General features: G+C 38.2%; 1 protein-coding gene across 2 annotated transcripts in view; it reads right to left on the bottom strand.

The window, feature by feature from the left end:
• The window catches only part of adgrv1 (adhesion G protein-coupled receptor V1), a 444323-nt gene that overhangs the window by 136394 nt on the left and 290598 nt on the right, over nucleotides 1-17331 (bottom strand). For both annotated transcript variants that reach the window (XM_034170035.1, XM_034170036.1), the window contains exon 90: nucleotides 6577-6755. In XM_034170035.1, the coding sequence (XP_034025926.1) occupies nucleotides 6577-6755 (179 nt within the window). The remainder of the gene's footprint in view (nucleotides 1-6576; nucleotides 6756-17331) is intronic.

Here is a 17331-nt window from a genome sequence, read left to right as displayed (position 1 = left end):
AGGGTAACATGGGGAATTATAAAAAGTGTGATTGATAGTGATGGAACGAAAGAAACTATTCCAAATTACTTTGTTAAGGAAATAAAGAGATATATGATATAAAGAAGTTGCAAATGGGTTTAATGATTATTTTTCAAATGTAGGGTCAAGTCTGGTGGGAAATAAACCAATAATAGAAGATAAATTATGTACATTGGTAAATACGGTCAATAGTATTTTCCTGGACAATGTGGAAAAAGATGAAATAAGAAATATTGTAAAAAACTGTGTAAGCAAAAGATCAACGGACCATGAAGATTTAGACATGATGACTGTAAAAAGTATAATAGAAATTGTTATTGAACCATTTACTTATATTTGTAATCTGTCTCTGTCAACTGGGGTTTTTCCAGATGAAATGAAAATTGCTAAGGTAGTCCCATTATATAAAAATGGAGACAAACATAATTTTTCTAATTACAGGCCAGTATCATTGCTTCCACAGTTTTCTAAAATTATGGAAAAAGTTTTTGTAACAAGATTGGATACATTTATTGAGAAACATCATATTTTAAATAATGCTCAGTATGGATTCAGAACAAAACACTCGACAGCTATGGCAATTATGGAACTAATAGAGAAAATATCAACAACAATAGATAATAAGGATTATTTTGTAAGTATTTTTATTGACCTGAAAAAGACTTTTGATGTTATAGACCACTCAAGATTGCTCCACAAGTTACAATATGGAATAAGAGGTGTTGCACATCAGTGGGTAAAAAGCTACTTAGAAAATAGAAAACAGTTTGTTCAGATAAATAATACCAAATCAGAATTGTGTAACATTATTTATGGAGTACCACAAGGATCGGTACTTGGACCCAAACTGTTTATTTTGTATATCAATGATTTTGTGAATGTATCCAATGTGCTTGGCAGCATTTTATTTGCTGATGATACAACGCTGTTTTACTCTGGATCAGATATACAGGAAGTAGCACAAGTGATAAATACAGAGTTGGAAAAAGTTAAACATTGGTTTGATATAAACAGATTGTCACTAAATATTAATAAGACAAATTTCATATTGTTTAATGATAGAGCGAAAAAAAATAATGTGTCATTACAATAGATGGAATGGATATACAAAGGGTAAAAGAAATGAAATTTTTAGGAGTCATGATTGAGGAAGATCTTACATGGAAGTCACACATAAATTACATAAAAGGAAAAATAGCGAAAGCCATTGCTGTTTTGCATAAAGTAAAATATTCATTAAATAGTTATGGTTTATTAACATTGTACAATCATTGATTGTCCCATATTTAACTTACTGTGTAGAAATCTGGGGATCAACATATACAACCTATATACAACCTTTATTTATTTTGCAGAAAAGAGCTTTAAAAGTGATTAGTAACAGTGGTTTTAGAGATCCATCTAATCCATTGTTTATTAAGTATAGGGTACTTAAATTTCATGATTTAGTCGATTTGAAAATATTACAAACGATGTACCAAGTTAATAAAAATACTTTACCAACAAACATTCAAAATATGTTTGAAAAAAGAGTAAGTAGTTATAAATTTAAAGGAATAGAAGTCTTTAAAAAAACAAGATTTAGAACCAAAGTAAAGGAAAGGAGTATTGCAGTAAATGGTGTCAAATTATGGAACAATCTTAATAAAGAAATTAAAGAATTAAGGTCGCTTAAATTATTTAAAAAACATATTAAATTAGATGTATTAAGTAAGTATGAAACTATGAAGTAAGTCAGTGGGCTGCAAGAAAGTAAAAAAAAAAAAAAGTAAACTGTTAATAATGTTTGGAGTGTCTTAAGTTTAAATGTAACCTGTCAGTGATGTAATCTATTAATTAATGGTCATAATTATGAAATGGGTCAGTGGTATGTGACAAGTTAAAGAAATGCAATCTGTTAAATAATCAATCAATCAATCAATCAATCAACTTTTTTCTTATATAGCGCCAAATCACAACAAACAGTTGCCCCAAGGCGCTCCATATTGCAAGGCAAGGCCATACAATAACCATGAAAAACCCCAACGGTCAAAACGACCCCCTATGAGCAAGCACTTGGCCACAGTGGGAAGGAAAAACTCCCTTTTAACAGGAAGAAACCTCCAGCAGAACCAGGCTCAGGGAGGGGCAGTCTTCTGCTGAGACTGGTTGGGGCTGAGGGAAAGAACCAGGAAAAAGACATGCCGAGAAGGGGGGCAGAGATCGATCACTAATGATTAAATGCAGAGTGATGCATACGGAGCAAAAAAAGAAAGAAACAGTGCATCATGGGAACCCCCCCACAGTCTACGTCTAAAGCAACATAACCAAGGGATGGTCCAGGGTCACCCGATCCAGCCCTAACTATAAGCCTTAGCGAAAAGGAAAGTTTTAAGCCTAATCTTAAAAGTAGAGAGGGTATCTGTCTCCCTGATCTGAATTGGGAGCTGGTTCCACAGGAGAGGAGCCTAAAAGCTGAAGGCTCTGCCTCCCATTCTACTCTTACAAACCCTAGGAACTACAAGTAAGCCCGCAGTCTGAGAGCGAAGCGTTCTAATGGGGTAATATGGTACTACGAGGTCCCTAAGATAGGATGGGACCTGATTATTCAAAACCTTATAAGTAAGAAGAAGAATTTTAAATTCTATTCTAGAATTAACAGGAAGCCAATGAAGAGAGGCCAACACGGGTGAGATATGCTCTCTCCTGCTAGTCCCCGTCAGTACTCTAGCTGCAGCATTCTGAACCAACTGAAGGCTTTTTAGGGAACTTTTAGGACAACCTGATAATAATGAATTACAATAGTCCAGCCTAGAGGAAATAAATGCATGAATTAGTTTTTCAGCATCACTCTGAGACAAGACCTTTCTGATTTTAGAGATATTGCGTAAATGCAAAAAGGCAGTCCTACATATTTGTTTAATATGCGCTTTGAATGACATATCCTGATCAAAAATAACTCCAAGATTTCTCACAGTATTACTAGAGATCAGGGAAATGCCATCCAGAGTAACGATCTGGTTAGACACCATGCTTCTAAGATTTGTGGGGCCAAGTACAATAACTTCAGTTTTATCTGAGTTTAAAAGCAGGAAATTAGAGGTCATCCATGTCTTTATGTCTGTAAGACAATCCTGCAGTTTAGCTAATTGGTGTGTATCCTCTGGCTTCATGGATAGATAAAGCTGGGTATCATCTGCGTAACAATGAAAATTTAAGCAATACCGTCTAATAATACTGCCCAAGGGAAGCATGTATAAAGTGAATAAAATTGGTCCTAGCACAGAACCTTGTGGAACTCCATAATTAACTTTAGTCTGTGAAGAAGATTCCCCATTTACATGAACAAACTGTAATCTATTAGACAAATATGATTCAAACCACCGCAGCGCAGTGCCTTTAATACCTATGACATGCTCTAATCTCTGTAATAAAATTTTATGGTCAACAGTATCAAAAGCAGCACTGAGGTCCAACAGAACAAGCACAGAGATAAGTCCACTGTCCGAAGCCATAAGAAGATCATTTGTAACCTTCACTAATGCTGTTTCTGTACTATGATGAATTCTAAAACCTGACTGAAACTCTTCAAATAGACCATTCCTCTGCAAGTGATCAGTTAGCTGTTTTACAACTACCCTCTCAAGAATCTTTGAGAGAAAAGGAAGGTTGGAGATTGGCCTATAATTAGCTAAGATAGCTGGGTCAAGTGATGGCTTTTTAAGTAATGGTTTAATTACTGCCACCTTAAAGGCCTGTGGTACATAACCAACTAACAAAGATAGATTGATCATATTTAAGATTGAAGCATTACATAATGGTAGGACTTCCTTGAGCAGCCTGGCAGGAATGGGGTCTAATAAGCATGTTGATGGTTTGGATGAAGTAACTAATGAAAATAACTCAGACAGAACAATCGGAGAGAAAGAGTCTAACCAAATACCGGCATCACTGAAAGCAGCCAAAGATAACGATACATCTTTGGGATGGTTATGAGTAATTTTTTCTCTAACAGTCAAAATTTTGTTAGCAAAGAAAGTCATGAAGTCATCACTAGTTAAAGTTAATGGAATACTCAGCTCAATAGAGCTCTGACTCTTTGTCAGCCTGGCTACAGTGCTGAAAAGAAACCTGGGGTTGTTCTTATTTTCTTCAATTAGTGATGAGTAGAAAGATGTCCTAGCTTCACGGAGGGCTTTCTTATAGAGCAACAAACTCTTTTTCCAGGCTAAGTGAAGATCTTCTAAATTAGTGAGACGTCATTTCCTCTCCAACTTACGGGTTATCTGCTTTAAGCTACGAGTTTGTGAGTTATACCACGGAGTCAGACACTTCTGATTTAAAGCTCTCTTTTCAGAGGAGCTACAGCATCCAAAGTTGTCTTCAATGAGGATGTAAAACTATTGACGAGATACTCTAGCTCCCTTACAGAGTTTAGGTAGCTACTCTGCTCTGTGTTGGTATATGACATTAGAGAACATAAAGAAGGAATCATATCCTTAAACCTAGTTACAGCGCTTTCTGAAAGACTTCTAGTGTAATGAAACTTATTCCCCACTGCAGGGTAGTCCATCAGGGTAAATGTAAATGTTATTAAAAATGATCAGACAGAAGGGAGTTTTCAGGGAATACTGTTAAGTCCTCTATTTCCATACCATAAGTCAGAACAAGATCCAAAATATGATTAAAGTGGTGGGTGGACTCATTTACTTTTTGAGCAAAGCCGATAGAGTCTAATAATAGATTAAATGCAGTGTTGAGGCTGTCATTCTCAGCATCTGTGTGGATGTTAAAATCGCCCACTATAATTATCTTATCTGAGCTAAGCACTAAGTCAGACAAAAGGTCTGAAAATTCACAGAGAAACTCACAGTAACGACCAGGTGGACGATAGATAATAACAAATAAAACTGTTTTTTGGGACTTCCAATTTGGATGGACAAGACTAAGAGACAAGCTTTCAAATGAATTAAAGCTCTGTCTAGGTTTTTGATTAATTAATAAGCTGGAATGGAAGATTGCTGCTAATCCTCCGCCCCGGCCCGTGCTACGAGCATTCTGACAGTTAGTGTGACTCGGGGGTGTTGACTCATTTAAACTAACATATTCATCCTGCTGTAACCAAGTTTCTGTTAGGCAGAATAAATCAATACGTTGATCAATTATTATATCATTTACCAACAGGGACTTAGAAGAAAGAGACCTAATGTTTAATAGACCACATTTAACTGTTTTAGTCTGTGGTGCAATTGAAGGTGCTATATTATTTTTTCTTTTTGAATTTTTATGCTTAAATAGATTTTTGCTAGTTATTGGTGGTCTGGGAGCAGGCACCGTCTCTACGGGGATGGGGTAATAAGGGGATGGCAGGGGGAGAGAAGCTGCAGAGAGGTGTATAAGACCACAGCTCTGCCTCCTGGTCCCAACGCTAGACAGTCACAGTTTGGAGGATCCAAAAAATTGGCCAGATTTCTAGAAATGAGAGCTGCTCCATCTAAAGTGGGATGGATGCCGTCTCTCCTAACAAGACCAGGTTTTCCCCAGAAGCTTTGCCAATTATCAATGAAGCCCACCTCATTTTTTGGACACCACTCAGACAGCCAGCAATTCAAGGAGAACATGCGGCTAAACATGTTGACTATGATGCTGTATATTGAAAGATTGTATTGTTAAAACGGGCAGAAATCATAAGACGTGTTCTTCTTTCTGCTCCTTTTCATTCTGGTATTGTGGTGCTTTTGTTTTTTGCTTTTCTGTTTTTCTCTTAAATGAATGAAATAAATATTAAAGAAAAAAAAAAAACAAGGTGACCACATCGTTACTGATGCTTACTGATACTTACTTCTATCTGCCACAGTCCTTCACATCACATCACACTCATGAGAACTACTGTCTAATTAAGTAAATATAGATTTTTGGAGATAATGGATTTTAGGAGAAAGAAAGGTCAGTTTTATATTATTATAATTCTTTCCGCCATAAAAAATGTGAATTTTGATGGCTGAATGCCATGAATTAAAGGCAAAATAAATTGGAATTACACACACATTTTTATTAATTTGAAAATTCTGGAGAACACAATTATAAAAATAAGTGATATTTGGAAAACCTTCTCTGACACACACACACACACACACACACACACACACACACACACACACACACACACACACACACACACACACACACACACACACACACACACACACACACACACACAGAGAGAGAGAGAAAGAGAGAAGGCTTTATACGGGATATTGGTCATTTTAGGTTTCTCCCTTCCTCTCCAGACACTCATGCTCTTTGAAAGTCTCCACCTCCAAGGTAAATACGTGGTGAGATGCATGTGAACACTGAAACGCTCTCATTTATTGACTGAGCTGGCTGGGCGAGGTACCTCCTGATGTGATGTCACTACCTCAGGTGATTTTTGTTTACTCTGCGCTTGTCTAATGTGGAATTCACCACAGGCAAAAAAAGAAAGAAACAGAAATCACTGCTCCTGACTCATACAGGTCAATTCAAGGGAGGAGTTGTCTTATGAAAACAGACTGTGGCTCTGACACATTTACTCACACATCTCCTCGCACAAGTCCGAACACCGTGTGTATGGTCCATCCAAGGCCGCCCAGCAATACGATGACCATGACGATGATGACAACAGCAGGAAGTCCCCAGCCCAACAGGAAATACAAGAGGTATCGACGCTCTGTGTGCTCATCATTCATCAGCAGTACCTGCCAAAAGTTCACTGCCTACAAATATACAGCAGAAAGAAAGACAAAAAGAAACAAACAAACAAAAAAGCAGCACATGAATACAGGTGTATGAACATAAAATAAACAGTATATGTTTGTGTCGTCATAGGTTTATTACTATCCCTCAGAACAGTATAGGATGAGCGTAAAGTAGACCATCTTACAAAATCAAAAAATAAATAAACAAAAAAACACAACACTATAATATTATCAATATCAGAAGTGTTAAAATGATATATTATTATGTTTCTGACATATAATCTGCTAACCGCTACTTATCGAAGCTAACATTTTCATTAGCAGATTAGCTTTCCAGATAACTTTGAAAACCATCAGTGGACCAATTAGCATCCAATAAATTTAGTTCCAATAACTTTTAGACCACTAACATGTTTTTGCAAGCATAGTGAATAAAGCTTAACAGTTAAAAACAATTGTAAAGTCTGAAATCAAACATTTTAGTGCCTGTCTGTTACATGCTTTATAGCAGACAGACAGTTATGAATGGTAGAGCTCTATCCTCTGCAGGCAGAGGAGAGCTGGCTACCAGAGAGAAAGGCAGAGAGAGGGAAGAAAAAAAAAAGATAATTTCTCTTCACACCATACAGGCCTGCTGGTCATTTCACTGGAGTCTTGCACAGGCAGACAGTTTTGACTTATTGTTATAATTTTAAACAAACTAATTGCGGACAAGTTATTGAAATTAACATCATGTCTGTCATTTTACAAAGTGAAAATATCAGCTATATGTTTTAGTTTTCAAGTAATGCACTAATGTTGAAGGTTTTAGCATTTAGATGCACATGCCGCATTGCATTATGGGTACATTCCTGATGTCAGTGGTTGGCTGGTTGGTATAACACACAGTTACTGAAACGTGTACAAAAAAATCCAACCTTCAAAATTATTACTATTAATAATATTTTCATTTTAAAATGCAATGTGACACATCCTGTTGGAGCACACATGTGCGCAGTTCATCCCAAAGTAGTGCAATTAAAAGAAAAATACACGCAAGATGAGAACAGATGTTATGTGCCATGTTTTCTGTAGTACACAGTGTCAGCAAATCAGTAGTGCAACAAAGTTTTGCCATTATCACAACAGACGCTCTTCTTTTAATTATTCTGATACAAGTACAAAGTCCATTCATGCAGCACAGCTAGTGTGTTACATCAAATATTTTCAATATGGAGCATTTCCTCATATTTCCACACTTGTGCAGACTTGTGAGGGCAGACAAAACACACCTTATATCATCCCCATCCATCCATCCATCCATCCATTTTCTTCCGCTTTATCTGGAATCGGGTCGCGGGGGCAGCAGCTCAAGCAAAGCCGCCCAGACCTCCCGATCCACACACACCTCCCCCAGCTCCTCCGGGGGAACCCCAAGGCGTTCCCAAGCCAGCCGAGAGATGTAGTCCCTCCAGCGTGTCCTGGGTCTTCCCTGGGGCCTCCTCTCAACGGGACGTGCCCGGAACACCTCCCCCAATATACGTATGTAGATATGTTTGCTATGCAATTGAGCAGGCTTTGAGAGTTTCATCCACCTGAAACCTGTATTGTTTCATAAACAGTTGTTCTGAACACCATGTGGGGTGTAGCACAGACAGTGACTCATCTTCTACATACAAGCACCTGCATATGTACTGAAACTAATTACAAATTGCCATCACCTGACAAACAACCAGATGAAAAATGAATGGATAAAAAATATCTTGTGGTTATCTTAGCTTAAACAATAAAATACAAACATCAGGTATGAACAATCATATACAACCCCTGGCAAAAATTATGGAATCACCGGCCTCGGAGGATGTTCATTCTATTGTTTAATTTTGTAGAAAAAACGCAGATCACAGACATGACCCAAAACTAAAGTCATTTCAAATGGCAACTTTCTGGCTTTAAGAAACACTATAAGAAATCAAGAAAAAAAGATTGTGGCAGTCAGTAACGGTTACTTTTTTAGACCAAGCAGAGGAAAAAAATATGGACTCACTCAATTCTGAGGAATAAATTATGGAATCACCCTGTAAATTTTCATCCCCAAAACTAACACCTGCATCAAATCACATCTGCTGATTGTCATTGACCCTATGTGTCTTTTTGCAAGGAATGTTGTCACAGTTTTTGCTCTATGGCAAGATGCATTATCATCTTGAAAAATGATTTCATCATCCCCAAACATCAGAAAAGTGTCCAAAATATCAATGTAGACTTGTGCATTTATTGATGATGTAATGACAGCCATCTCCCCAGTGCCTTTACCTGACATGCAGCCCCATATCATCAATGACTGTGGAAATTTACATGTTCTCTTCAGGCAGTCATCTTTATCAATCTCATTGGAACAGCACCAAACAAAAGTTCCAGCATCATCACCTTGCCCAATGCAGATTCGAGATTCATCACTGAATATGACTTTCATCCAGTCATCCACAGTCCACGATTGCTTTTCCTTAGCCCATTGTAACCTTGTTTTTTTTCTGTTTAGGTATTAATGATGGCTTTCGTTTAGCTTTTCTGTATGTAAATCCCATTTCCTTTAGGGCGGTTTCTTACAGTTCGGTCACAGACGTTGACTCCAGTTTCCTCCCATTCGTTCCTCATTTGTTTTGTTGTGCATTTTCATATTTTGAGACATATTGCTTTAAGTTTTCTGTCTTGACGCTTTGATGTCTTCCTTGGTCTACCAGTATGTTTGCCTTTAACAACCTTCCCATGTTGTTTGTATTTGGTCCAGAGTTTAGACACAGCTGACTGTGAACAACCAACATCTTTTGTAACATTGCGTGGTGATTTACCCTCTTTTAAGAGTTTGATAATCCTCTCCTTTGTTTCAATTGACATCTCTCGCGTTGGAGCCATGATTCATGTTAGTCCACTTGGTGCAACAGCTCTCCAAGGTGTGATCACTCCTTTTTAGATGCAGACTAACGCGCAGATGTGATTTGATGCAGGTGTTAGTTTTGGGGATGAAAATTTACAGGGTGATTCCATAATTTATTCCTCAGAATTGAGTGAGTCCATATTTTTTTTTTCCTCTGCTTGGTCTAAAAAAGTAACCGTTACTGACTGCAACAATCTTTTTTTCTTGATTTCTTATAGTGTTTCTTAAAGCCAGAAAGTTGCCATTTGAAATGACTTTAGTTTTGTGTCATGTCTGTGATCTGCTTTTTTTCTACAAAATTAAACAACTGAACGAACATCCTCCGACGCCGGTGATTCCATAATTTTTGCCAGGGGTTGTAGTATTATGTTATCTGAATACTGATCATATATAAGTATCTCCTGAGCCAAAAATACCTACAGTGATAAAACCACAATTCTAAAAATGTACACATGCAAATATAAATATATAAATACATATATCCCTATATAAATATAAATACATAAATATATAAATAGACATATATAAATACACACGCTGCAATGTCAAGGGAACACATTCATAATACAAGGATATAAAAAAGGTCTCAAATCAAAATCCTCATTTAAATCCCTAGGGGAAAGTGTATTTAATGTAAATGATTCACATCACCACCTCGATTGTTGAGTTGAACATGTTCAATACCTAGATACCTGAGTGAATTTATATTATGTTGTTTAACAGAAAAATGAACTCCCACAGGACTTTTCATGTCATGGTTACGAATCTTAGATCTGTGTTCTGAAATTCTGGTTTTTAAAGATCGTGTAGTTTTTCCAATATAAGCCAGTCCACAAGTGCATTTTAACATGTAAATCACATTAGAGGTGTCACATGTAATAACTCCCTTGATTTTAAAAGTCTTTCCCGTCCTGGGATGTTGGAATGTTTCTGTTCTAAAAATAAAGTGTGTTGAGTACAATGACCACATCTGTAGTTCCCATCTGGTGTGTTTAGTAAGGAGCATGATTCCGGTAAAGGAAATAAATTGGAATGAACCAACATACTATTCAAATTAGGTGGTCTTTTGTGTACAATGTGAGGTGGTGAGGAAAAAACCTTTCAGTTGTGGGTCGGTTTTTATAATATGCCAATGTTTTTTTGAAACTCTCTCAAACTCCCTTCTCAACGGTGAATATTGTATGATGCAATTCGATTTAGTTATCTCAGTGTTGTTTTGTTTGTGACACAGACATTCATTTTGAGTGGAAATATTGAATCTTCGACAGGCTTCAGTGATCCACATTGAATTCTATTCTCTCTGCTGAAAGCATTGTACAAGATCATCAGCTTGTAATTGATAATCAGAATCTGCGATACAAATATGACATATTAAATTGTGAGATAGGTAAACTTTTAGAGATACTGGTTGGAAGGATTTTCCATGTAGGATGGAGTTCTGATCGGTACTCTTTCTATATAATGTGGAACCCAGTCTGTTACCTTGTCTGTAAACAAGAATATCCAAAAAGTTCATTATTTGTGCATCATACGCCATAGTAAATTTCAGATTACAGTTATTAATAAAATTATGAAATTCTACAAGAGTTGTTTCTGTACCATGCCACACGAAGAAAGTCTCTAGGCTGGAGATGTGTAGATATGCTCTGGAAAGAGGGGGAATGAAAGTCAATTGGAGCAAGACTGAGTACATGTGTGTGAATGAGAGGAAGCCCAGTGAAATAGTGCAGTTACAAGGAGTTGAAGTGGTGAAAGTAGATGAGTTTAAATATTTGGGGTCAACTGTCCAAAGTAATGGAGAGTGTGGTAGAGAGGTGAAGAAGAGAGTGCAGGCAGGGTAGAGTGGGTGCAGAAAGGTGGCAGGAGTGATTTGTGACTGAAGAATATCTGCAAGAGTGAAGGGGAAAGTTTATAAGACTGTATGGGACCAGCTATGTTATACAGCATAGAGACAGTGGCACTAACAAAATCAAATCAATTTCAAATCAATTTTATTTATATAGCGCCAAATCACAACAAACAGTTGCCCCAAGGCGCCTTACATTGTAAGGCAAGGCCATACAATAATTACGGAAAAACCCCAATGGTCAAAACGACCCCCTGTGAGCAAGCACTTGGCAACAGTGGGAACAAAAAGACAGGAGTCAGAGCTGGAGTGTGCAGAGCTTAAGATGTTGTGATTCTCTTTGGGAGTGACGAGGATGGACAGGATTTGGAATGAACATATCAGAGCGACAGCTCAGGTGTGACAGTTTGGAGACAAAGTCAGAGAGGCGAGCTTGAGAGGGTCTGGACATGTCCAGAGGAGGGATTCAGGGTATACAGGGTATACAGGGAGAAGGATGCTGAGGATGGAGCCACCAGACGAAGAGGGAGGCCAAAGAAGAGGTTTGTGGATGTGGTGAGGGAGGACAGGCAGGTGGTTGATGTGACAGAGGAAGTTACAGAGAACAGGGTGAGATGGAAACAACTGATCTGCTGTGACAGAGTAAAGGATGAAAATGACTGATCAGCTGTGATCTGAACCATGCCCCACCGCATGTGTGAAGAAGAAGAAGAAGAAGAAGAAGGATTCTGCAATAAAAGCAATTACAAACAAAAACAATTAACTTAAAACAATTTCAGTGAATAAATCAATTTCATAGCTGCTTGACATCATGTTGTAAATTTTAATTATGTTATCATTTTGCAAAAAAAATAAAAATATGATCCACCACTTTTGTTAGAAAAATTGTAAAGTAGGTCATAATGCACAGGGCAAAATTTAGACCATCAGGTTGGCCAACATCCAACCTGCCAGATTTTTGGAGAAATGTTTTTATTATCCAAGTCCTTTGTCGTTTGCACATGAACAAAAGTCCATGCTCATCCCTGCATAATGAGTATATTTCTTATTGTTACATGGGAAACAAGGTACCAGTAGATTCAGTAGATTCTGACAAATCCAACAAGACCAAGCATTCATGATATGCACACTCTTAAGGCTATGAAATTGGGCTATTAGTAAAAAAAAGTAGAAAAGGGGGTGTTCACAATAATAGTAGTGTGGTATTCAGTCAGTGAGTTTGTCAATTTTGTGGAACAAACAGGTGTGAATCAGGTGTTCTCTATTTAAGGATGAAGCCAGCACCTGTTGAACATGCTTTTCTCTTTGAAAGCCTGAGGAAAATGGGACGTTGACATTGTTCAGAAGAACAGCGTAGTTTGATTAAAAAGTTGATTGGAGAGGGGAAAACTTATACACAGGTGCAAAAAATTATAGGCTGTTCATCTACAATGATGTCCCATGCTTTAAAATGGAAAAAAACAAACAAAAAAAAAACAGAGACGCGTGGAAGAAAACGGAAAACAACCATCAAAATGGATAGAAGAATAACCAGAATGGCAAAGGCTCACCCATTGATCAGCTCCAGGATGATCAAAGACAGTCTGGAGTTACCTGTAAGTGCTGTGACAGTTAGAAGACGCCTGTGTGAAACTAATTTATTTGCAAGAACCCCCCGCAAAGTCCCTCTGTTAAATAAAAGACATGTGCAGAAGAGGTTACAATTTGCCAAAGAACACATCAAGTGGCATAAAGAGAAGAGGAGGAGTATTTTGTGGACTGATGAGAGTAAAATTGTTCTTTTTGGGTCGAAGGGCCACAGACAGTTTGTGAGACGACCCCCAAACTCTGAATTCAAGCCACAGTTCACAGTGAAGACAGTGAAGCATGGTGGTGCATCCTGATATGGACATGTTTCTCCTACTGTGGTGTTGGGCCTATATATCGCATACCAGGTATCATGGATCAGTTTGGATATGTCAAAATACTTGAAGAGGTCATGTTGCCTTATGCTGAAGAGGACATGCCCTTGAAATGGGTGTTTCAACAAGACAATGACCCCAAGCACACTAGTAAACAAACAAAATCTTGATTCCAAACCAACAAAATTAATGCCTCACAGATGTGAAGAAATCATAAAAAAACTGTGGTTATACAACTAAATACTATTTTAGTGATTCACAGGATTGCTAAAAAAGCAGTTTGAACATAATAGTTTTGAGTTTGTAGCATCAACAGCAGATGCTACTATTATTGTGAACACCCTCTTTTCTACTTTTTTTTACTAATAGCCCAATTTCATAGCCTTAAGAGTGTGCATGTCATGAATGCTTGGTCTTGTTGGATTTGTGAGAATCTACTGAATCTACTGGTACCTTGTTTCCCATGTAACAATAAGAAATATACTCAAAACCTGGATTAATCTTTTTAGTCACATAGCACTACTATTATTCTGAACACTACTGTATTTACAGGACAAAAGCCCAATTTTTCAGGGTCCTGGTGTTTTCAATATGACTATTGTTGTTAGACTTGGATGCTAACCAGTGACGTAAGGTAATGAAAGGATGTCTTTTGTACATGGTCTCTCCAGAGAATCCTTTGATGCCACTGGAATGACTGAGTTAAATGAATGGTTACTTAGGGAGACTCAGTCTGGGCATACTACCTGCATTGTAAGGGAACACCACCTATGACATTACATCCATGTGGCACAGTTCCTTGAGCATGGTCCAGTTTGCAGGTCCCTCAGGGCTATGGATCCTAGCAACTGGAAAAGGCCAAGGGGATGCCCATGTATCACTTGGGTGGAGAAGATAGATGACTACCTTGGGGAGGTGGATGGACCATCGGATACAGTTAGAGATTCTGCACTTTATTGGCTAAATCACTGCCTCTGACACAACTTGGCTATTGCCACCAGATCAACAAAACCTCACTTTGCACTGCCTGTTTGACCTTTTGCATACCACCTTTTTACTGTGTACTCTTCACAGGCATAAAAACTCCAACCCTGCAACCCTGATGTCTTCTTGCTTTTTGTATTTATTGTGCCTTCATGAAATTTATCTCATAGCAACATCTTTTAAGGTTCTGTCCTTCTGTAAAACCATGGCACAGTCAACCTGGCTAATAGCAACACTTACTCAGTTGAAAGAACCGTTGTGTTATGTAATATTATGCAGTCACCCTGTAAGCTTGGTGAGGCTCTGCAGTAATCTGGACAATGATTATATTAGAGGCTGTTTTCTGGCATGATGTCAGTGAATATCCCTTCATATCCTCTCTGATGAACACACCCTCCAAACTACACTTATTGATTTAAATCATGTTTGTGGTCTGAGGTGGGATGCTGGCGCCCACTCTTCTCAGCCTGGCAGCTGAAAGCAGCTACCTGATATGGAGGAAATTAACATAGAGACAGCACCCGGGTCGATGTTGAGACATCGGTGAGGACAGACAGAAGGGTTTTCGTATTACATCAATAAACTGCAGTGGAAATAGCTTCATTGTAAGCAGCTGCTTCACTTGCTGACACAGAAATGAGCAGAAATAGATTTTAGCAGTGGTGTGAAATATAGAGAAAGTAAGTAACTGAGATATGTGAGGAAGATGTGATGTATTTACAGTATATTTCATATAGAAGCCTATGAATACACATTTTTTTCATTTAAGTGTACTTTTTCACTAAATTGAAGTGTATCTGAAGTTTGCCTTTCCTTTGATGCTCATATTAGACTTACATTACTATCTACATTTTACATCAAATACTTTTCATCTCACTGACAAGTTTCTTTGGCCTGAACCTTTAACCATACAAACATCTCAGAGGACATCTGGAGAACATTTTCAAAATAAATCCATTCAGCATGTAAAGCATCGCTACATAATTTCAATTTTTTGGTTAATTAAGGCTTGAATTTAATACCATTTTAATTTATGAATAATAACTTATGTAGGAGAATGGATTATATTCATTACAAGAATGTGAAGAACAGGTCACTTACAAATGTCACAAATCTTTTTTAGAGTGGTCAGAACAAATTTAATGAAGGTGCAAGCTAAGATGTTCAGGACGCTAACTTATACAGAGTTCGTATATTTATAGAAAGCACATGTGGTGGAGCATGGTTCAGTGCTGTCTTTGAGAGGAAGACAAGGGTGAAACCACACCTCCTCCACCATACCCCAGTAATTCACATGTTAGTCCATTAGCCCAAAGCCAATTTTGACCTAATCTGCACCAGTTAAGGGGAACAACACTTACAATCCAGCCTCAGTGTACCATGGTCGACACAAAAATGTATAGGGGCAGCTACAGGTGGGACTCACAGCCAGGTGGGACTCATTGAAGAATTACACTTGTGTCAACATTTAAAACTGCACCAATCATATTGAAAGGTGTACCCCCATTATTTGTCTGATTGTAAAGATTCCAACAAAGTATAGTTTGGACCATGCATAACTAAATGTTATGGAGTTACGGTGTAGAAACAGCATACATACAGGTGACAAAGGTCAATTCCAGTTTATAAAAAGTAAAGTCCCTTTGGCTGCTCCCTTGTTTGCACTCGGGGTCGCCACAGCAAATCCAAGGTGGATCTGCATGTTGAATTGGCACAGGTTTTATGCCGGATGCCCTTCCTGACGCAACTCCACATTACATGGAGAAATGTGGCAGGGGTGGGATTTGAACCCGGAACCTTCTGATCTGAAACCAAGCGCATTAACCACTTGGCCACCACCCCTGCTCGTCAATTCCAGTTTATACAAGGGGCAAAAGTTAAAGATGTGCCAATTTTGGTTAAAACTGATTCAAACTATTAGTTGAGCTAAACAGGATTTTAAAAAATGAAATAGCCTGTGCTCTCTATTAGTTATCATTGTCATGCTCTGCCCCGTGCCTGGTTCATGTCATGATTTTGTCTCTTGTTTGTGCCCATGTCCCCAGTCTTTGATCTTCTATTTTTGATTTTCAGTTTATGGTTACTTTAGTCGCCAGTTTTATTTCCCGTTTTACCACTGTAGTCATTGGTTGTGTTATCTGTTTGTTAAAATTTTGCCACGTTTGTTCCGTTCTAGTTTCAGCCCCAGCCTTTAATTTTCCTGTTGATCTTTCATCAGTTTTCACCTTTTTTTCCCTGGGTTTGTTTCTTTGCGCCTTTCATATGTAGATTTTTGTTGCATTATGTTTGGGACACACCTCCCAGTTTATTTCTGTCTGCTTACTGTTTACTTTACTGCACTCTCTTGCTCCAGCTCGTCTCATCTTTGTTCCATGCCTCTATTTCTGTCTACTTAGTGTTTATCCTAATGCACTCTCTTGCACCTGTTTGCTTCATCTTTGTCCTTTTCTTCCATGCCCCTTCCTGAAATTTCTCACACACCTGTATTCACTTTCCTTATACCCCCGTCACATACAGCCAGAATTACGCAGAATGGCGTCAGAATTATGAATAGGCGCACATACGAAAAGCATCGGATTTCAGTTCCAAAACGTTCTGACAGCCATCTGCGGAAGTCCACACAGTTGGTTAAAATCGCCTGGCGGCCCCGAGTGTGCTACGCATGTTCAAATCCATCCAGATGCTGTCGAGATGGGACACCTATCGAAAGGCAATCCATGTGTAATCTGAGGACCATCTCACCGCAATTTACATATTCTGATGATGGCAAAATGGGATCCGAAATGATTTGATCTGGCATGGTATGCCTGCTAGTATGACCTGCATGTGCCACATATAATAATGTCCACCCCTCCCCCGGAGCGCAAAGGAACTGTTGAAATGTATGTGGCAGGCGTCATCATGATAACAATTATGAATTATTATCATGTACAGTGAATGTGAACA

This window comes from Thalassophryne amazonica, chromosome 5 (assembly GCF_902500255.1).
Source record: "Thalassophryne amazonica chromosome 5, fThaAma1.1, whole genome shotgun sequence".
Lineage (NCBI taxonomy): Eukaryota > Metazoa > Chordata > Actinopteri > Batrachoidiformes > Batrachoididae > Thalassophryne > Thalassophryne amazonica.
Note: the sequence above shows the minus strand (reverse complement) of the source record. Positions and strands in the feature narration are given on the sequence as shown.